Source organism: Podarcis pityusensis (genome assembly GCF_964106645.2).
Source record: "Podarcis pityusensis genome assembly, chromosome: 5".
Lineage (NCBI taxonomy): Eukaryota > Metazoa > Chordata > Lepidosauria > Squamata > Lacertidae > Podarcis > Podarcis pityusensis.
The window spans coordinates 59,261,210-59,283,709 of NC_138032.1; the positions used below are offsets into that span (position 1 = coordinate 59,261,210).

Genomic DNA, 22,500 nt, shown 5'->3' on the forward strand with positions numbered 1-22,500 from the left:
ATTCTTCCAGGCGATGGATGCGATGTATTCCAGTGATGTACAGCAAAGTGTGACTTGGCGGGAACTGATGGGTTGCAAACAGGGGAACCAGTCAGTTAGAGACTACTGGTCACGCTTTGCCATGTTAGTCCACCGGCTCGGGTGGGATTTGGACTCTGAACCTATTCAAATGCTGTTCGAGGAGGGGTTGTCCCCAACGGTGAAGGACGAGCTTTCCCGCGCACCCCGCCTGCAGTCGATGGATCAGCTGACCAAGGCTGTGCTTGCGATTGGTGTAAGGCAGGAAGCGCGGGCCCAGGAGAAGCGGGAAGGGAGAGAGCAACGTTACCATGACTACCGCATTCCTGAAATGCCAAGGCAGCCTTCCCCGCCGGCGGAGCCCATGGAAATAGATGGGGCGCGCGCGGGGGAGATTTCAAACTCCAGTGAAGGTCGCAAGAGAGAGGGAAAGGATGGGAAAACCACCAAGAAGTGTTTTCTCTGCCAGCGGCCAGGACATTTTGCCAGGGTCTGCCTGCAAAGAAAGGCCTGGCAAGGGATGGTGGGAGCTGCAGGGGGTGAGGAGGAGATGGTAAAGGAGCAGGGAAATGCCAAAGCTTGGCTGCCACTCAGCGGGCACAGCAGCCAGGCCAGCAACCAATAGAAGTGCCCAAACCAGACCCCCCCCCCAGGGCGGCTATAGCCAAAGAAGTGGTGCTAGAACTCCCAAATGGGCACCCAATCAAGGTGAAAGGGCTGTTGGATTCAGGCAGTTCCTGCAATTTCTTCAGCAAGGACTTTGCACTAGAGCACCAGCTCCACCTGCTGCCCCTGGATTTCCCCTTGCAAGTAACCACCATTGATGGCAGGGAGCTTCTGGGAGGGGAAGTGACGCACCAGACCCCACCAATGAGAATGAGGGTTTCCAGGCACACGGAGACTATCGCCTTTCACGCAGCCTCACTGGCAGGGCCCCCAATAATATTAGGGATGAGCTGGCTAGCACAACATGATCCAGTGGTGGCATGGCATCAGAGAACGGTCACCTTTGGGTCCGCTTACTGCTTGGAACACTGTCTAGGGGGAGAAACCCCAAGGATGACCGTGGCCAGGGTGGCTGGGATAGCTGTGGAGCCGAAAGGGGAGGTGCCACCACAATATGCTGACCTGCAGGAGGTCTTCAGCGAGAAGGAGGCAGATAGACTACCCCCACATAGGCCCTTTGACTGTCAAATCAACTTGTTCCCCGGAGCGCAGCTACCGGTGGGTAAACTGTATGCCATGTCGGACAGGGAGATGAAGGAGTTGCGGGAGTTTATTGACAAGAACCTGAAGAGGGGGTTCATAAGGGAATCAAAGGCGGTGGGAGGCAGTCCGGTGTTCTTTGTGGACAAAAAGGGGACTAACCAGCCCAGATTGGTCGTAGATTTCAGGGCGTTAAATTTGGTATCAGAACCCGTGACCTTCCCAATGCCCAGGATTGACGACATTTTAACACGGGTGAGGCAGGGAAAGATTTTTACCAAGCTGGACCTCAGGGGAGCCTACAATTTGATTAGGATGAGGCAAGGGGACGAATGAAAAACCACAATGTTCACCCCCTTGGGGGCCTTTGAGTACTTAGTTATGCCCTTTGGATTACAGTCAGGCTCTGCCTGTTTTCAAGCTTTCATGCACCACGTGTTGGGGTCCCTGCTGTACAAGAACTGCATAGCCTTCTTGGACGACGTCTTAATCTATTCGGACAACGAGGAGCAACATGTCAGAGACGTCAGGGAAGTGCTGAAGAGACTGCAGAAGCACCAGTTGTGGGTCAAGCTGGAGAAATGTCAGTTTCACGCCAGAGAAGTCGAGTTTTTGGGGTACAAGCTGTCAGACAAAGGTTTAGCGATGGACCCAAGCAAGGTGCAGGCAGTGCTGGAGTGGAAGACTCCCAAAACCCGGAAGGACGTGCAGAGGTTCCTAGGGTTCAGCAACTTCTACAGGAAGTTCATCAAGAACTTCGCCCACTTGACATCACCCATCACAGACTGTCTCAGTAGCAAAAGGAAGTTCGCCTGGACAGAGGAGGCCCAACAATCCTTTGAAAAACTGAAGAAAGCGTTCGCATCGGAAGAGCAGCTCCTGCACGTGGATCTGGAGAAACCCATGAGGCTAGAGACCGACGCGTCCGACAGAGCCATTGGGGCGGTTCTTTTGCAGCCAGGGAGGAGCAAGCAGGAATGGAGACCGTGTGCCTTCTTCTCAAGAAAGCTGAACAAGTCAGAGCAAAACTATATGGTGTATGACCGCGAACTGCTTGCGATCTATGCGGCGTTTCGTCGATGGCGACATCTACTAATAGGGGCGCAGCACAAGATCCAGGTTTGTACAGATCACAAGAACTTGGAATACTGGAGGACTGCACGAGTGCTCAACCAGAGACAGATTCGATGGGCACAGGAGTTCTCCAAGTTTTCCTTCGAAATCCGATACGTGCCAGGAGAGGAAAACGTGAGAGCAGATGCTCTCTCCCGGAAACTGGAGTACTTGGAAGGAGAGGGGCCGCCAGAGATACGACACGTGATCCCCGAGGACCGATGGGTGTGTGGGGGAACCTTGATGGGGCAACGAGAACTGGCTGGACTTACTAGAAACAACGTGTTCGCACAAACTAAAATCCGGGAACTCCGAGATGGAAGAGAAACCCAAGGAGGGTTTGAGGAAAAGGAAGGGGTGCTGTACTATAAGGGGGCGCTGTATGTACTGGGGGAGACCCTACGGGGAAAGGTACTCAAACAACTCCACGACAACCCCACAGCGGGGCACTTTGGACAGCACAAAACCATGATGCTCGTCACCAGGCAGTTCTGGTGGCCCAGGGTGAGGGAGGATGTACGGGAATATGTACGGGGTTGCGACTGCTGCCAAAGGGCAAAGGGGGAGCGGGCTGCCCCCGCAGGATTACTGGAACCCTTACCCACGCCGGGGAAACCTTGGGAGGTGGTATCCATTGATTTTATGACCGATTTGCCCAAGTCCCGGGGGAAGACAGCGGTCATGGTAGTGGTCGATCTACTAACAAAAATGTGCCATTTTATAGCTTGCTCACATGCGGTCACGCCAGAGGAAACAGCTAGGTTGTTCGTAGATCACATCTTCCGGTTGCATGGGGATCCTTCGAGGGTCATCTCCGACCGCGGGAAACAATTTACTTCCCGTTTCTGGAGGACGCTCATGAGCTTGCTGCAGGTCGAAGTGGGCTTCTCAACGGCGAGACACCCGGAAACCAACAGGCAAGCAGAAAGAGCGAACAGTATTCTCCAGCAATACCTACGCTGCTACGTCAGCGAGAGGCATAATGATTGGGTAGAAAAACTAGCGCTGGCTGAATTTGCGTACAATAACGCTGAACATGTGTCAACGGAAATGAGCCCGTTCATGGCCAATTATGGGTGTCACCCCAGGGCCTTCCCGGGGAGTGGGGAGGAAGGTTGGAGTGTACCGGCAGCAGAGCAGTTTGTGGAAGAAATGGAAGCCCTGCACCAGCAACTCAAGATGAACTTGGAGCGGGCCAAAGAAATTTACAAGAGGCAGGCAGACAAGTGCCGTAGGGAAGGGGAGACCATACGGGTGGGAGATCGGGTGTGGTTGTCAACCCAAGGGTTACCTTTTAAAGGGGGGTGCAAGAAGTTGCAACCCAGGCGGTTCGGACCGTTTGAGGTAACACAGCAGGTGAACCCCGTGGAGTTCAAGCTCAAATTGCCAGACAGCATGAAGATACACCCGGTGTTCCATAGGTCCCTACTCTCACCGTACAGGGAAGGAAGGGGATTCCCGGGGCGAGAGGGAGAAGTCACCACACACCCGCAGGTAGAAGAGAGGGAGCACCACAACTTGGCCACGGAAATACTTGATTCAAGGTGGCGAGGGCGCCAGGTGGAGTACTTGGTGGCTTGGGAGGGAGAACCCGGGTCGCAAAACACGTGGGTTCCCGCGGAGGCAATCACTGACGGGTATCTGGTGGAGGAATTCCACCGCCTGTTCCCGGACAAACCCAAACCACTAGCGAGATTCTGGGAGGAGCAATTTGGAACCACAGATGATGAAGAGGATTTTGTGGGTTTTTCTGTCTCCGAAGGGGAGGGAGAAGAGGCTTCGGAGGACGAAGAATCAGACTGGGAGGCCCACCCCGCGGGAAGGGATCAGAGCGGGTGGGAAGCGGGTTTTGAATCCTCAGAGGATGGCGACAGCTCCTTCCGGCGGTTCCCCGCATCGGCCGAAGAAAGGGACGAAGTTGGGTCAACAGGTCGGGCCGGGGGTGGAGGGGGTCCTGGGGGGGAGGTGGATGTCAGGGAACTGACATCGGAGCTAGAGGCGGAGGGAAGGCTCTCAAATGATGCTGGAGAAGGGCCCAGCAGGGAGAGAGGCAGCTCCGCAGATGGGGAAGCAAATCAGCACTACACCAGGGATAAAGAGGGGCTGATGGGGGAATCGGCGAGAGGGCTCCAGGATGCTTCACCGGACACCAGCGGGGAGAGCATGGGTCCCCCGCTACCCACGCCCACCCTGCGCAGAAGACTTCTGTGCAGAGAGAGTAGGAGGAGACTGGGTGTCAAACAACTTTTATGTTGGAAAAGATTTAAGAAACGCCCACTGACGGATTCTGCTAGTGACTGAGGCAGCCACGAAGTGAAGGGCTGCCCAGACTGAAAGGTTTAGCAAGGCAACAAAGCCTGGAGAGGTGGCAACTTACGCGCGAGCAACCCATACACATCACACGCCTGCAGATGTAATGGGTGCCATTTTTCAGTTTCATGATCAGCCTAGGCTGAACTTCATGGCTTTGGATCAGGGCCAGGAGACCACTGAATAATTGGGCCGTTCCAAGGGGCCCCAAGTATTATTCCTCATTGTCCCCAGGCTTATGTGGGCAACATGCAAAAACGAAGTTCCTAGAGAAAGGAGAGCAGGCAAAGGAAATTGCCTGTCAGAGACCTCACTCTTCACTTTCTGTAGTTCCACAAGACAAATGGGCACTGTAAATCCTAGTCATGGTGCCACAGCCGGCAAGCACAGGGTGACACTGGTATTCTTCTCAAGCTGAAATTCTTGTTCTTTCTCCAGTACCCCAAAGAATTCAGGGATTTGCCTTTGGATGGAAAAAGGGATGGAAAAACAAACAAGCCTCCCAAAACACCCTAGTGAAACATCCTCTCTCTACAAGTAACCCCAAAAGCACAGAGGAGATGATGGGGCACACCACATTCCTACTGACATTTCACACATGGCAAATTCCTCAGAGCATGGATAGACAACATGGTGCCCTCCAGATGTAGATTACAATTCCTATCAGCCCAAGCCAGCATGGCCCAGTGATTAGGGGTGAGGGAAGCTGCAGCTTCACAACATCTGGAGAGAATCAGGTTGGTCACCCTAGCCTCAGAAAGATTCAGTCACAGGAAAAAAGGATGGCCACTTAGAAGAGACAAAATCCAACACAGGAACAGAGACTTCCCTTCAAGTACTTTCCAGAACTGACCAAAGCCATTCACACTCTGGAATTCACTCAAGAGATAACACTGCAACTTCAGAGCCACTCGATATCTTATTTCCCAAAGAGATCAATTCCTTTTTTCCCACAAGCCCAAAGTAAACATGGTGGCTTAGGCAGGTTTCTTTCAGCTAAGGTTGTTTTCCCTCTGTATGGCCTTGATGAGAGAGTCCTCCATGGATGCTATTCATCAGAATGATACAGCATTAGTTTCCATGTGGCTTCATAGCTTATGTCAGAAAGCCAGGCAAACATACTTCATTTATTTCTCCAAACGTGAGTTGAGGACATTCAAGTTTAGCTGGAGTGCAGCCAAATATACAGGAAAGGGAACTTCTATATCAACCTCTGGAAGGACAGAACCCTATTACAGGGAAGTAAGAAGTATCAGGCATGATACCAGTCCAGATTCCCACCCAAGCCAGATAGTGGGATGCTTTCAGCAGTTTGCAACAGATGGCAAATGTCCACAACAGATGCCTGGATGCTGGAGACAATGTCCATGGGGTACATCCTGGGGCTAGCCGATGAGCCCTGGTTTATCAGCTCTCCAAGAAAATATCAAGTGATAGATGAGAAGGGAAAAAAAGAATCAAAATCTCAAAATGGTGCTGAAATATATGGGAAACTTTAATGAAGGATATAAAGAGCCCAGCATGTTTCAGCCAGCACTTTCTTTAGGGCAAACAAAATAAAACAAAAACACTTAAAATACTTCAAAAAGGAATCTTTCTCAAGAATGAATATGTCTGCGGGTGCATTGGGTGTCTGCAGGCTTAGAAAAAAACTCAGCAGTTGCTTGATCATCTGGGAGTGAGATCAACACTCTGGCATTATACCTTTTGAAGGAGACCAAGTTGAAGGCGAGGACCTTAGTACGGCCAGTTCACAACAGCTGGCAGACCCATCTCTTATATCTATCAGAACTCCTGAGTATTATGGTATCTTGTCGAGACATAGTAGTTTGGTCTCCTCTTCTCACAAAGTCTCTTTTGATGCTTCTATTGCTTTGCTAGCAACAGATCTCAGATTTTCAAGTGTGAGGGCAGGAATTCTGTATTTTTTCACCTCCACATCCATAGGCTCTCCAAGGATCTTGGGACTTGCCCTGTGAAATGTGTTGGTTGACAGAAAATGACTTGCCCAAGTACACCAAGTGTGATTTAAGAGTGGGAACTTGGGTCTATAGCTTCTTTTAAGTCTCTACTCATTACGTATCACAGGCTGTTAGCTTATTATCTGTATTAGTAACACTGACATCTTAATTTTCAGTATTGCCCACAGTCTTCATATCGTAGAAATCAACCACACTAGAATGTAATTGTGTGTCATTTCCTTGGGGGGGGGACCCTTTGTCCTCATCTCCTTATTCTGAGTCAGTCCACTCTTCGGTATTGTCTACACTTACTGGAAGTGGCTTTCTAGGATTTCAGGCAGGGGTTTCTACCAGCCCTATCTGTAGATGCTGGGGACTGAACTAAGTGCCTTCTGCATGCTCTACCACTGACCCCATTGCATCTAGAAATCTTGAAAATCAAAAAGAGATTAATGTTCATGTGAAAGCTTTCCATGTGAAGGGAGATTTTTTATGTGGAGGTGCTTTCAAATAAAAAAAAGGTTCCTGCTTTAAAAATGTAATTTTTTTAAACACATGGAAAGTTATCCATCTAGGTAGTAACTTATCAAGTCATATGTCAACTGAGATATCATTTTAGGTAACCTATAGTGGACAGTAAGGTCCTATTGTAGGGAAATCTCCATTGCCAGTCATAAGTTTGAGCTCCTTATAATAAATAAACAGTATGTTGCTTTTTTCTTGTTCTGCTGTTGGCTTTGTGTCACCTGGTTATCCTAGTGATTATAAAAACAACAGAAGCAAGCAGGAAATCTAAACAACTTGGTATCTAGTCCAAAGCCAATATTATTTCATATCTTTAAAATGAACTTATTAATTTACCTTTTCAAACAAAACAAATCACATCAAAAGTAAATAAAAGGCAAAATAAAACCAATCCAAGCACTCTCTGGTAGTATGTAATCCAACTGAGCAAAATAAACAAACAGGACATCTGAAACAAAGTCCTTCTATTCACTATCATGCCCAAATAAATCAGCTCCTTTATCATCGTGGTATTAAGTATATTCAAAGCAAGGCTTGTGAGTTCAGTGGTCTGGAGGCATTACCCTCACGATTTAACGGATATAATGAAAGCCCAACATTAATTGAGAGGGGCTAGCACCAGTGGTGAGAAAATTCTAACAGCAGCCACAACAAATCAAAGCTTTACAGGCCACCTGCTGCAAAGCATCAGGGAATATAAACAAGGATGCCAGCATCTTTGCAGGGTATGATGTGGGAAACCATAGCCGGTATCTCTTTATCTCTTGGAAGACCCACAGCTTTAAAGTTTGGGTCACCCTACACTCTCACCACATATGTATATAGGTTCTCACAGAATTACCGCCGTACCAACATTTACTGATAGGCTTTTTAAAATTTGCCTCAACTTGACAAAAGTACAATATCAGTTAAGCACTACCTTCAACATGAAACACATACGGTGCTTCCAATTTATCATATTCTATGTGCTTTTTTCAGATCAGTTGCCCAAATTTCTTTGAGCTCAGTAGCCTTACTGCTTAAATTATCGTTTTATTGATCACATATATAATTCATTTTAAGCTATCCTCTGGCCTGTTACAAAGACATTCAACAAATTTTGGCTCTCAGGAACAGGCCAACATTATTCATGATGCAGAGAAAGACTCATGAATGCCACCAAGTTTACACTCTTTAGCCAATCACAGTTCATGGATTAGTATATGTGGCAATTGCATTCCATTTTATGCACCTACTTGAAACAAAGGGGCACACCTAGAAATGTAATGTGTGAAGTAGCCCTGGAATGATCCAAGATGGTGTCCATAGTAGTGATATCAATATAGCTAAGTCCAAGGACTGCTTCAAACTATATGGTAGCCAATGCACACACACAAACAAACCATAGCTGATTCTGACCCATGGCATGTTCACCTGCATAATACAGGCATTCATAAATGTATGTTTTCCCAACTTGCATGGATACATGTAAAATATTTTCTGTGGACCTGTGAAAAATATGGTGTGTGAAGTGGCCCTAAACCTCTGCACCCAAAGTTACAATTTTAATATTACGTTTGAGAGGTTTGTGGCTGAGGTTGTCCAGGTGGTTTGTGACCTGGTAATCTGGGAAGTCTAAACCTGGTACAGTCAACTCATCACTGATTATCAATATTGTACTGTAGAGTCAAAGGCTGAAGTATGCAAAGCTCAGTCATGCTTTTTCCATTTGGAACAATTTCATTTAGTTTTAAAAAGCTAACTTTAATGCTAATTATCCCAGCCTTATTTCCAACTTCTGTCTCTTAGCTGCTTGAACTCACAGCCTTCAGCTTTCCCTGAATGCCAGGGATCCCGGGTTGTCACAGTAATGAGGAAAGTTTTTCACCAGCTCTGTCTGGCGTAAAGGCTGAAAACCCTTTTGAACAATTCGGACCTTTTGTGCTTTCTTGCATTGTTTTGAGACTGCTCTTAATGCCTCTTCATGAGTTTTAACTTGTACGGAATTCAGCATCCCTCCTATCTGGGGTGAGATTTCAGAAGTGTATTACACTCCAGCATTTGCACTGGCTTCATATTGCCTTCCGAGAACAAGTCAAGGTCCAGGGTTAGGGTTTTAATTCATGCAGTATCTATTAGTTTAGGCTTAACATAGCTATAGCCAGGTTCCCTACATTACACTGTGATCTCCTGAGATAAACGGAGAGTCGGTTGTGAAACAATCCAGAGAACAAGAGATTCCTTGTTCTCATGCGAACAAGGGGCCTCACATGAAGAGGTTTTTACTGCTGATTTTCTTCCACTATGGGGACTCCATTTCCATGGAGGCCTGCTAAAGCCTGAGCCTGATGGCCAAACTAAAAGTGGCATTAGCCACATAGCTCTGTTTCTAAGTGCAGGGTGTTGTTGACAGATAGCATGAAGGCTATTTGAATCGGGCATGAATAAAATGAATGAGGCATTTTGGGGCAATGCAAATTGGAGGCACACATGGCCCAGTCTGGATCAGTTCTACCACAAGAGTTCTTAAGGTGCTGATCCAGAATCAGGACTTCTGTGCTCGCTTTTTGAAGAAGAAGAGGAGTTTGGATTTGATATCCTGCCTTTCACTCCCCTTCAGGAGTCTCAAAGCGGCGAACATTCTCCTTTCCCTTCCTCCCCCACAACAAACACTCTGTGAGGTGAGTGGGGCTGAGAGACTTCAAAGAAGTGTGACTGGTCACCCAGCAGCTGCATGTGGAGGAGCGGAGACGCGAACCCGGTTCCCCAGATTACAAGACTACCGCTCTTAACCACTACACCACACTGGCTCTCACCAGTGGCTTTGTTAAAAAAAAAAAAAAAAACCAAACCCTTGCACTTAAGGACAGAACAATGAGACTAAAGTCATGTGCAGTTTGATGCAAGTCAGCTTTTTGAAGCGATTTCAATCCTTTTAAATCTGACCGGCTTTTACAGCAAAATAAACTAATGATCCTCATAAAAATTACATTCATAGTAATTCAGCAAATATGTTCCCTCCCTCTCCATATTGTTGTTATATAACTAGAGCTGGGCAATACCTGGTTTTCAACATCATGATATATCAGCAGCTAAATATTGTGATATACTGATGTATCACAATGTCTCACCTTAGGGGGAGGAAGCAGCAGCTGAGATATATTGTCCAGCCCTACAGCTGAGCAGGCCTTCATACCGCTCCGACTCACACAAACCAGAAGGGTAGGGTGGGGCTTCCTCAAAGGTGCATGTGGGCCGGCGGATGGCGCCCAAGCCTGCCTCCGCCTCTGTCCAAGCAAGCAAGCAAGACTTCCTCCCAGACTGTCACCTACAAAGTGTTCCAGCACAATCCTATGCATGTTGACTCAGAAGGAACACAGTGCTATTTTTCTAGAAAAAGAGGTGCCTGAACTCGCCATGCAGACTTTCCTTGTTCTCTTATAAATGGTGCCCACCTGAGAGGTGCTGGAACTAAGTTCTGGAGAGTTCCAGCTGGGGGGGGAAAGCCCTGGAAGGAAGTCTCCACAAGTTCAACAGGACTTACTAGTAAAAGTGTTTAGGATTGCATACTTAGTGCATGTACTCAACATACATATCATTTTGCCTTGATCATCTTGGGGGGTGGACGGAGTAGGTTACAATGGCAAGGTTTAGTTCCCCAACAGATGAATGGTGTTAATGCAAATTTTCTAACAGAGCTGCAGTAGCTGGATCATGGATAAACAACACACATACACAGCACTTATTTCTACTAATGGTTCCTCATGCAGTTAGGGATAAGAGTAAGGAAGTCTGCTCCCAATGCACTACCTCCTAGAAGAATTGGGCACATGTTTTCATTTTTCACTATATAATATTTTTCACCATATAATATTGCTGCATTTCCAGGCTTTCCATGAATGTTCCACCAAGTATATTAATAAAAAAAAAGCAACAATTTACCCAGATGTCTCTAGCAAAGAAGCAGTTTGAACTTCAGAACCAAAGGAGTGTTTGAACAGACCACACAATTCTGAATTCCTAGTGGGTGACAACACAAAGACTATTATCTAGGGATTGATGCATTGCTAATGATGCTACAACAGTTAGATAATTCTAAGATAGAACTAGTATCCAAATAGTAACTAAAACCATACATATTCTTTTTCTGGCATAAAACTACTAGCATTTGATATTTAGGTTAATACAAAGGAGCATGGCATTTTGAAAATACATTTCACTAATGTGGCAGAATATTTACCAACATTATTTATCATTTTACGAATATGATAGAAGCATTTTCCCAATAGGGTACAGAAACATGATTACTGTGTCAAAGTGAACAATACGTTCTGTTTTAAGTATTAAATACTCCAAGATGCTTCACTAATTGAGATATATTTTAATAATGCAAACCATAGTTGTGCTTGTCCCTCTTCATATTTGTTGTATTTGGTGCTTACTCCTCTATTTGGCACTATAGTAAAAGAGAGAGATTTGCACCACCTTTTAAAGACTGAATTCCAGCTGACCCTTGAGTGGATGCAGCATGAAAGATTTATTCCTCTGCTGCCTGCAGCTGTAGTCCTTGAGATATTTTGAGCCCCATTCTGCCCTCAGTAGAAAGAGTACCGTGAAAATGGTACAAAGTGCCCTGATGTAACAAAGGCAACACATGTATGGAAGCAGGTTTCCACATGTACATCCTGTGCTGAACTGAGAATCATGGGAGCAAACAGGTGCTGAATGCAGACTTCCCAATACTTTATTGTGACGTTTAGGACACTATTCTTATTTTTGGAACCATGCATGGGGCTCCAGCTGGATAATAACCAGTGCTGTTTGGAGGTGAGGACACCAAATTCAAATTCTCCTTCTTTCTAAATGTGTTTCAACAATGTGAATGGTAGATAAAAGGTAAAGGGTAAAGGGACCCCTGACCATTAGGTCCAGTCGTGGCCGACTCTGGGGTTGCGGCACTCATCTCGCTTTATTGGCCGAGGGAACCGTGTACAGCTTCCGGGTCATGTTGCCAGCATGACTAAGCCGCTTCTGGCGAACCAGAGCAGCGCACGGAAACACCGTTTACCTTCCCGCCAGAGTGGTACCTATTTATCTACTTGCACTTTGGCGTGCTTTCGAACTGCTAGGTTGGCCAGAGCAGGGACAGAGCAACAGAAGCTCACCCCGTCGCAGGGATCTGAACCGCCGACCTTTTGATTGGCAAGTCCTAGGCTCTGTGGTTTAATCCACAATGGTAGATAGGTACTTCCAAATACAGAGCAGTGCTACATATGCTTGGGCTCAGGCCAGAGTCTCAGCATCAAATAGTTTAAACTCATTACAGGAAGGAATTGGAAATTTATCTTCCTCTTAGGAAAAAAAAGCATTGCAGACTAGGACAAGGGTGGAGAGCTCTTGTAAGCCCAAGGGTCACATTCCCTCACAGGCAATCTTCCAGGGGCTGCATAAAAGTGTGACCAGTGGCAGGAATGAACAGAGCATCCAATGTAGCTCTTGCCTTTGTACAAAGGCCACGGGCAAGACATGCACAATCCAGAGGTTTCAACAAACACATCTCTCCATTCAGGCAAGAGAAAGGCATTATCAAAGTTACAGAACACATTCCAGCCCAGCAAGAACACTCAAGAAGAGGGTAGAAAAGGCACAGTGTGAGGTGTGCCATGATCTGGGGAGACTCCTAAGGGCTACATAGTGAAGCCTTGAGGATTGCATTTCAGCTCCTGGCCTTGAGGTTCCCCACCCAGGGTCTAGGAAATGATCCAATGGATCATTTAGTTTGGTAGTCTAACCTGGGTAATGGGGTCAACACCACAACTCTAGAGCCTATTGCCAAGGGAGCTTCCCAGCCAAGGAATGCACACGGAAGAGAGTTAACTCTTTATTGTCAGAGATAACTCTTCTGCTGCTTCTACAGCTCTGGAGACCTACACACACCAGTCTTGCATCTAGGCAGCTATTCCCAAGTCTGTGCTCTATGGAGCAGTCACAGCAACTGGGGACCACTCCACCAGTTTTATGTCCCTGCTCCAAACAGGCAGCATGCATGTAGCCAGAGACTACACCGACATGGAAGTTGCTTCTGATCTTCCCACTTCAATTCTCTCCTTGTTTTGGGAGCCAGTGTGGAAGCACCCGGCCCTTCACTAGCCTGGCCTGCCTCTTCCCCCACCTCTGAAACTCCCCCTGCCTCTGTTTCTCGCCTCATGGCTGGTACAGGTCCCCCCCCCCCAGGCCACTGCCTGCCTCTCTGGAGTTGGACTCTAGCCCTGCTTTCCTCAGTGCATTCTGCTAGTCCCTGACACCTATACAATTGGGGCTGCCTACACCATTGAGAAGTGGCAAAAATAAGACGGAAGGCAGTTTTTGCTCTCTAAGCTAGTCCATTAAGGCAGTTTACTTCCTTTCTCCCATTTAATGGACATGGGGAAGTGGATGCTTCAAAGAGTGCTATACGGCAGTCCACACAACACCATCTTAGCTGAAACGGGAGCATGGAGGCTGCTTTAAAACGCTTCTCAAAAGTGCTGCTTGAAGCACCTGATTTGAAGCGTGGGTGGTGGTGGTGATGGGGGGGGCACTCTCTCTCGCTCCACTGTTGCTGCCACCCACTGACTTGCAGCAGAAGTGTAGCAGCTGCTTCAAACTGTTTTTGAGAAGATCCTCACTCATCATCTGTTACACAGGGATTAAATCCTGCTGCCTTGACTATGAGATCCTGTTCACTGCTGGAAAGAGGGCACATGGTCAATGCAGGACTAAACCATGTCCTCCTGCTGATATCACCAGTGACGTCAGTGGGTGGGCGTGGTTTGGATTAGTAGGAAATGCCCCTCTGGCATTTTCCCACAAAGCAAATACCAGCTTCAGAGGAGGCATTTTCTTTGGGAATTCAGTAAGTAGGAATGGGGTACATTTCCCCTCCGTGCCTGCTCTGGTCCTGTTGATTATCAGCCTCTCTTCCTCCATGGATGCAATTTGCATTTTAAAAGTCTGTATGCTGTATTTAACATCATGTCAAGTTTGCCCTTATTTCTAAATGTTTGGAACCACTGTGTGTAGCAGAGTTGACTTGCAGAACTGAGGCTTATGTGGAAGGAGCCTAAGGTGGGACTTGGGCTAAGCTTTGTGTAATACCAATTTTTGGAGGCACCTGGTACCACACAGTTATGAAGGTGTGAAAAAGTTTTCAATAGCTGAAAACTTGGTTATTGAAGGAAAAGACGAAATGCCTATTACAAAAATGCTTTTTTTAAAAAATTGTTTGATATAGTGTGTCTTTCATTTGTCCCGTGTAACGATGTTTTCATAGGCACAGTAGAGAGGAAAGAAGAAAAAGTATCAGTGAAAACAAAGTAAGAGCTTTATGCATGTGATCATATTTTTATCAATTACTGAGTAAAAGGAAATGACCCTTTTGTCCTTTGGGGGCAGGGGAGGGCGAGATGAATGAGTATTTCCTTGCCGTTCTATTTTGTCAGTTTTGGTACCACAGAGTCAATAACTTCACCTTCATGCAGAAACTCTGTGATTTATAAGTTCCTCCTTTACCCAGTGCTGCCACAACCTGGAGAAGTGGAGCCAGTTGTGATGCAGAGATCAGACTTTGGTCACAGCTACTTGGGGGGGGGGGTGGAGGAAATAAAGCACTCTCTGATGATAGACAAATGTGTCTTGTTAGCAACAGCCAAAAAGCGCTTGACTTGTACTAATAACAAAAAGGCCATGTTGGTCACCATGGGTCTAAAGACGAAGCACCCTGTCACTGCCTTGGTTGGGAAATTAGCAAATAATGTTCCTTTTCTTTGATAAATGGGTGACAGTTCTCTCTCACCAATCATTTTTTAACATTTTGATGCATGTCTATGATCCCGCTGGAGGAACAGAAAAGTTTACTGGTCCTCAATTTTCAGATGATGAATGGAACACTCTAAATGTGCGATTTCTGTATGAGGTATAGTTCATTTTAAGCAATTCTAGTAAATGGGTGTCACTGATTAGAACAAATAGTCTACTTGTGCAATAGCACAAATGGTATGTCTCATTCTTCTGGTCTCCTTTGAGACAGAAAAGAAAGGGGACAACAATGACCACGTTATACTTATTGGAACTGCAGCGGTTTAAAATGAGCTGTTTTATGCAATCTTAAGATATTGTCAGTGTGATAGGATACCAAATCAAAAAAAATTATCTCCATTATTGCCAGCCTAATTGAAATGCTTATGGTACTGAAAATGAAAAGACAATGCTGAACAGAATCTCAGTATCTAAACAGAATCTTCCCATCTCAGCTTTTATAAAATATGTTTTTTTGCTCAGATAAGCTATATCTAGCATAATATTTGTTTGTTTTAAAATTAAAACATAGTAAAATTAAAGTATCGGCTGTAACAGTTTTGTCTGGGGGGTGGGGTGGCACAAATTAGCCAATCAGTTTTGAAGAACGTTTTAGAAAGAACCATCCTGATAAAAAGATAAGAATATCTGTCCCACTTTTTAAGGACCTCCTGGCAACTGTATTGGTCCAGGTTTATTGGCCTGATCAATAAATAACCAATACTATAAAAAGAGAAAGATGCCTTGTGGATAATGAAAGAATTAAAAAACAAGCAGGAGACAATTAGAATTACTAGGAATGCCAAAACAGCAGTAAGTGTTCTTTTTAAGTGCTAGCCAACCAATGGTAACCATTCATTATCTGTGTTTTATTAATAATTTTTCATGATGACAAAGTTCTGTGGTTAAGAACTATAACTGAATATGTACAAGAAATTATCAGGTGGTTTGAATTTAACTAAGGCATTAGCATTTAGTTTAGCATAGTAAAAATAGTATGATTTGTGGGAGGCAATTAACAATCATTTGCTCTGTGGATACAAGTAATTTGTTTAAAGAGCACTGACCTATGAGACAGCTAGTTTGTGTTGGCTGTGATGGAAGGGAGCTATTGACTCTGAACACAGTGTAGCAGTCCCATTGACAAAGCCACACTGGAATTTACACGGAAGATCCTTAAATGCTCAAAGCTTGTGAGATCTTTTCATAGGGTGAAGTGGTTAAAAACAATGTGTACTAGCTAAAATGGATAAATATACAGATGGTTAACCCTAGAACACCCAGAACAAAAATACAGTTACAAATACAAGATATTCCCCGCCCTGCAATAGTGAGCAAGTGTAGGAGTATCATGCATTTTTGTTTACACATAAGTAGTCTATTAAGAGGAGTGATTACTTGTTGTGTAATCATTTCATAAGTCTGAAGCTGAATGGGATTTTTTGTGCAGGAATAATTGTTATTCTGATAACTAGTGAATGTGTCAAAGGCCTAGAAATGGTTCAGTATTCAGATTTTTCTGCTTTGGTGTTGGATATGTTTACCCTTGTTGTTGCAATTGGGTTTTGTGTACTGCAAGTGATACTTGAATCCCTGTACTCTTTTTTTTGCTTGAACAAAAGTTAACCAAACTGAGGAGGAGGGAAGAAATGGGCTGCAAAACACTTAGCTGAAAGAGATACGTCTTGGCATGGTTTTCTTTTGCCCACCAGGAAACTATTATGTAAAATGCACTCCAGCAAAATAGTGACATGCTTACACCCAAACTGGTGTACACATGCTACTGTTTTCTTAAAGACAACATACATAATGATTCCTCATAGTTTCAAATGTGTGCTTTAAAAAAAAAATACTAACTGCAACATAATTCCATTTAGAAGCATACAAATCACAATTTGCCGTAATCAAATAACATTGCAATGCTTATAATCTAATTAAAAAGTAATCTCAGATATTTAATTTAAGAACCTTCAATGACTGCTAGTAAGTAAAATGATGAATCTAACCTGCAGAAAGCTGCTTAATTTAAATACGCCAGGAATTTTATTTTCAGGTAAGAACAATTTTAATTGTCATTAAACAAGCAAGTGATACACTACTTGACAAATATTAAAACAAGTACTGCACTCAATTATTAATTTGCACTGTTCACTTTTAAATGCAGCAAATATCTCATTAATTTAATTTTAGGTGCCCACCAGTTTATATTGCATTTTACAGTCTAGAAGGCAATTTACTAACTGGCAATTACATACAGAATGATTGTTAATTCTGCTCCTAAGTGCTAGCTGCTTGAAAACTGTTATGTCTCTCTAATTTTTGACCTTCTTACAACAAGGGTGAGGTACACTGGGAATTCCAAGGACTAGTAGAGAAGAGCTGGACATGTCATTTGTGACTCATTCTTTTAATTCACCGTGCTAATCAACTGAACTGCCACAATCTCCCAAGGTAATTGTATCTTTACAATAGTTGAAAGCAGCAGCCAAAAAGGCATGGATAGATGGTAATAGAGCTTCCTCTCAGCCTGCTGAGAAACAGAACAGCAATCTTACTATATGTGACTAATAGGGCCTGGTGCAGGGGGAGGGCTGTGTTGTTGTTTTCCCTTGTGTTTAAAATCTGGTACTTTTATATTGGTGTACACACACACACACACACGTCATTTAAATGTCTCAACTTCTGTACTTTTCAAAAGCAGTTTTCTCCACCACACTGCACCCTTGTTTCATTATTCTGCAGCCTTGTTGCCCTTTGTTCCACCTCATGCTGAGAAGGTTAAATGTTAGAGTGCCAAGCCAGACTGCAAGCATGGTGGGACACTGATGGAAAACAGATGCCCTGGGGATTCTGCCCCTCCCTCTTATGGGGCCACATAATTTTCATATTGTGAAATACAGTGAAGTTTGGCTCAGTTTTCAATGGTGAGTGTAATTTCCAATGATTATCTCATTGTCCCCATCAATTTGGGGGCAATACAAATCAGACTGAAGTTTCCAGGTCAGACAGGCTGTGACCTTACCCTTCCTCTTACTTTCTGTAGCCATATAGGCTTCCGTGCCCCTTAAAAAGCATTTGAAACGTGTAGTCTTGCAAGTCTTTATTTTTATGCTTCCAGTAAATTAATTGCAGCCACAGCAGTTTTAGTAACTTTGATTCACTTAAATGTCGTTCTTTAACATTTCCTATGACTTCTGGTGAAAGGGACAAAGAATAAATTGATCTTTATGAGAATGTGACTTTTAAACACTGTAAAACTATGAAAGTTTATGTGGAGAGAACCATTCAATAAATTCCATTTATCTATTGAGTTTTGAAGACTGAGGCCAGGTTCTCATTAGTGCGTGCTCTGAAGTCGGTGGAACTATCCATTTACATTAGCTAATGTATCAGGATTATAAATAACTGCTTTTTAGAAAAGGAAAAAGAGAGATGACCCCACAACATAAACACTTACAGGTATCCTGACAGAGCTGAGCAGGACTACTTGCAAACAGACATTTTCAGAATAGGCTCCCAGTATAAAACCAGCTAGGCTCTGGGAAGCTAATAACATAAGTAGCTCTTCAGATATTTTAGTTATCAGACACTCAGAGAAATCCATAAACTACAGTGTTGCATCATAACCACCATGGAACATGTCTGCTAAAGTGTTTACCACACCTGCACATATCCTCTATTTTAATTGCCATTTCATCTATATAAAATTCCTTAATATATCATAATAACTAGGCTATTCTTGGGGAGCTTATGGCCCTCCAGATGTTATCAGCCCCGCTCAGAACAGCTGGTCGGGTATGATGGGGTTTGTAGTTCAACAGCATCTGGAAGACCATAGCTTTAAAAATATCTGTATGGTGCTTTTCCAGACATACCCCATCCAAAGCAGCTTATATTAATAAAAACTACAAGTACAAGAAATCAGTATTAACTAAAACAAAACAAAATCAGTATTACTTATACAGAAAATGAAAACCACAAGAATAAAAACAGTCACAAAAATTAAAACAGACTCCAACATGGTATTCCAGCCTCCATTTAGTGAACAGGACTACAACTGATTGGGGAAAGACCAGTTGAAACAAATGAGTGTTATTAAAGGACTTCCAAAGTAGCCACTCACCTCAGCTCTACTGAGACTCAATTGGTTCTGATATCCCTGCTGTAAACCTTGCCAAAGTTATCACCGCTATAGCCACCACTAATTATTGTCTCACTAAGACAGCCAAGAAGAAAACTTTTAGGAAGTCAGGATGCACTGTGACCAGATAATAACAATTGCCAATGGCCTCAAGCTATTCAGTTCCCTCAACCTCAGATTTTCTCTTCTTGGTACTCTTTGCTCATGGCCACAATCCATCAGAAGATTTGGCATGCTTAAATGCCCTGACTTCAGGGGCTAAAATTTCCCTAATTCTGTGTTGGATTGTGGCTGATACTTGTAGCGTACATGCCTGACCGTAGAAAGATGGTTGGTGCTCATATACCTTTATTTTTATTTTACTTAACAAAAATTATATACCACTTGATTGTAAGAAAACTTCTAAGTGGTTTACAGAAATAATAAAAAAGCCATCCAAAAATATGTGCTCTGAGTTATGAACCACTTCTCTGTGCATAATATAGTCATGTTAAATAAACAAGGAGTCTAACTGGGTGTAGCATGAGGTGGTAGAACCACCTTTTGGATTCCCTCCCCCTTAGGGTTTACAACCTTTGAAATCTTACATCCAATTCAATGCACATTGACTGACATTGTAGAGTCTTCTCCACTGTGCCACCTCAGAATGTGCACCTAAGCTTTCCAACGAGAATGCATGGGCATACAAACCTGTACCATGGTAGTTAGTATACATTTCAGTTATGTCACAAACCTGTTACTTCGCAAGTTTTGCAAGTTCTATGTTATCAGGCTTTAGTATTTTCCACAGTCATTATAAACTAGCAAAGGAATGTCTGTTTAAGATAAATGTAGTTCATTTGTACATATTAATTGATTACATCTCTTCCAGATGAGTTTGTCAGTAGGATATATTAGTAAAGGAGTATGACCCTGGTACACATTCATCTTTTCAGTCTAGTAAGCTTCCTACACTCTTTTTTTTTTTTAATGTCAAAAGGATTATGTACAAATTAGTGATAAAAAATTAAAAAATATGCTCTCTGGCATTGTTATACCTTACCATTACGTGCGTTTTAAATAAATAAATAAACTTGAAGCACATTAATTGCAGCACATGTCCTTATTTCCAAATTTTGCGTCATGAGAAGTTGTTGTTGTTCAGTAGCAAAACGTATTTCCAAACATGGTATCTCAGAGCACCTCATTAATTTCATCAAAATGTAAGCATGAAATACCAGGCAGAATCACCATAGTCCCACTGGGATTTAGAATAGCTTGAGTAACATTTCAACATACTCGCAAGGGTTAAAACCAGCACAATGTGTATGTACACTGCCTTGTCTTTTAGTGGAGGGAGGTACAAGTCCACCTTTGTACCCACAAAGGCTTTTAACAAATTATTTATTTACCATGAGGTAAATACAAAATCTGGGCATAATCCGTTGTTAATGCCATAATAGAAGAGTGGGGAACCTCCAGCCCTCAAGCCTAAGCAGTCCTGGCACGGTTCCTCATTTGGTCCACAAGGCTATTTTGGTGAAGCCACACCCACCTAACCTCCACCTATGACATCAAATGTGGGGTATGTAAAAATGAGGCTTGACCAAAGAGGATTTGCCATGTGCTCAGTGCTTTGCAACACCCAACTATCAGCTGATTGCTGGGGTATACATAGTTGATCATCTCCTTGAGCAAAAACAGGATGCCTACCATCATAGTGATGCCAAGTGACTGAAAGGTGGGCAACTCTGCCCACCTGTCGAATTTAACCCAAGGTCTGTAGGAGAGATAAGGATCCAGCCCATAGGCCGGATTCAGCAGCCTACCACTGCCATAATGAAACAGATGGGATGACTATAAAACTCAATGAACTCTTCCCTTCTTTTGGAGGCCTCTCAGGTGCGCATGCGCTGCAGAATACTAACTCTTACTAAGACCAAAAGGCCATGGGTATCTTATGTTCACTCATCAAACAGTCACTCTCCGCACTACCACCCAATGGGGTCATGGCTTGCAGATTACTCAAGCCCACTTGCATGCACTGGGAGCCAACTGTGGATATAGGAATCACGTGACCCTATCAAAATGGCTGAGCATATAGGAATGGTCTGTGCTCCTTATTTTAAAAAACAAAATCTGAGGATTTTGTTTAATGTAGTGCTTAAGTAAATCCTTGCATGAGTGGAATGATTCCTGCTTATGCAACAGGACTTTTCCTCCCTCCCCTTCCCCCCTAAATATGTTTGGGAGTTCTTCTCAGCATTCCAGGATGGCACAGAGTGTACACATGGGGAGGAAAGAGGGGGAAGTCCCATTGCACCAGCAGAAGTCGTTCCACTCCACTCATGGAAGTATTTAGTTGACCACTGCCCTGACATTCTTTGGTACATGTATGTTTGTACAAGAGTATTCTGGCAGAACTTGAGTTCATGCCTAACTTTTCCAGCTAAACTGTCAATAATATCCCTTGTTTTATATTACAGCATAATTGTAGTGGAAAATACAAAACAGTTTCTTGAAATAAATGTGGAATTATCCGAACATAGGATGCACCTTCAGAGTTAAAGGTGCCTTTTGAGATTGACCCATTGCTTTGAACTGGCTCACAGATTTACTAATGTGACTGTACCAACATGAAAATGAAAATCCAATGTTTTAATTCCCTGCATCATTAAAGTATGCAAGACAGAGATTAGAAGAAACAAAGAAGCTTTACACTTACCGGTATAGACAAACCGTCCAGGAGCACCTTTACAGAACTGTTTGGATTTGTAGGAAAGAGTTACTTCAACAACTCCAGGAATGTGGCGTGGCGGGGTTTGAACTCTGATGGCGTGGGGTGTTATCAGCTATGGAAAACCATACAGTAAACATAATTTCAGTCAAGATTGTAGTGATAGTACTCACACTTGTCAATTTGATGTAATTAGTCAAATGGGTCTAAATTGGGCCTTCTTATCAAAATGCTGCTGTCTTGCTGTCACAATGTAAGATCAGGGTACTAGTAGGCTTTTTAAAAAATGAAAACATATCTGCAAATGATCCTTGGTTTTAGTTTGCAGGAAAGGCCACAGGGCATCATTCATATGAAAATTGTCTCCATATGTTTCCTTAAACCTGTTCCTGGTAATTTTTTTAATTTGCCCATTTGAATCTGGAAGATTTCCATAGCAGGCCTTCCACTAGAGGGCCTTTAAGTGCCTCATGCATATTTCCCTATGTTTAGTTCACTGCCACATGAAACACTCATAGTATAAAAAAAGAACTTTGAAACTAAATTTCATGTTGCCTCATGCTGCTAAGAAAACAAAAAGAAAAAAACCCATGGGGGGGGGAGTTACAGTTCATAGGTCATAGCTTACCTCACTCCAGACCAACATGGTTCCAAATACAACTTGCAAGCCATCAAAGAAGTTGTCGCCGATTATG

At 43.8% G+C, this 22,500-nt stretch overlaps 1 protein-coding gene and 1 long non-coding RNA gene across 23 annotated transcripts in view; one reads left to right on the forward strand and one right to left on the reverse strand.

Moving 5' to 3' along the window:
• The window catches only part of LOC308477992, a 100,454-nt gene extending 81,504 nt beyond the window's left edge, over positions 1 to 18,950 (forward strand). The window contains exons 4-5 of the long non-coding RNA XR_013986788.1: positions 14,425 to 14,467; positions 17,287 to 18,950. This is a non-coding gene — a long non-coding RNA (uncharacterized lncRNA). The remainder of the gene's footprint in view (positions 1 to 14,424; positions 14,468 to 17,286) is intronic.
• Positions 1 to 22,500, reverse strand: part of EBF3 (EBF transcription factor 3) — a gene marked incomplete at its 3' end in the record, with an annotated part of 192,981 nt that overhangs the window by 30,496 nt on the left and 139,985 nt on the right. For all 22 annotated transcript variants that reach the window (XM_081007161.1, XM_081007158.1, XM_081007157.1 and 19 more), the window contains 2 exons: positions 22,434 to 22,500; positions 21,794 to 21,920 (listed from right to left, as the gene is read on the reverse strand). The exon at positions 22,434 to 22,500 is cut by the window's right edge. In XM_081007161.1, the coding sequence (XP_080863287.1) occupies positions 21,794 to 21,920; positions 22,434 to 22,500 (194 nt within the window). The remainder of the gene's footprint in view (positions 1 to 21,793; positions 21,921 to 22,433) is intronic.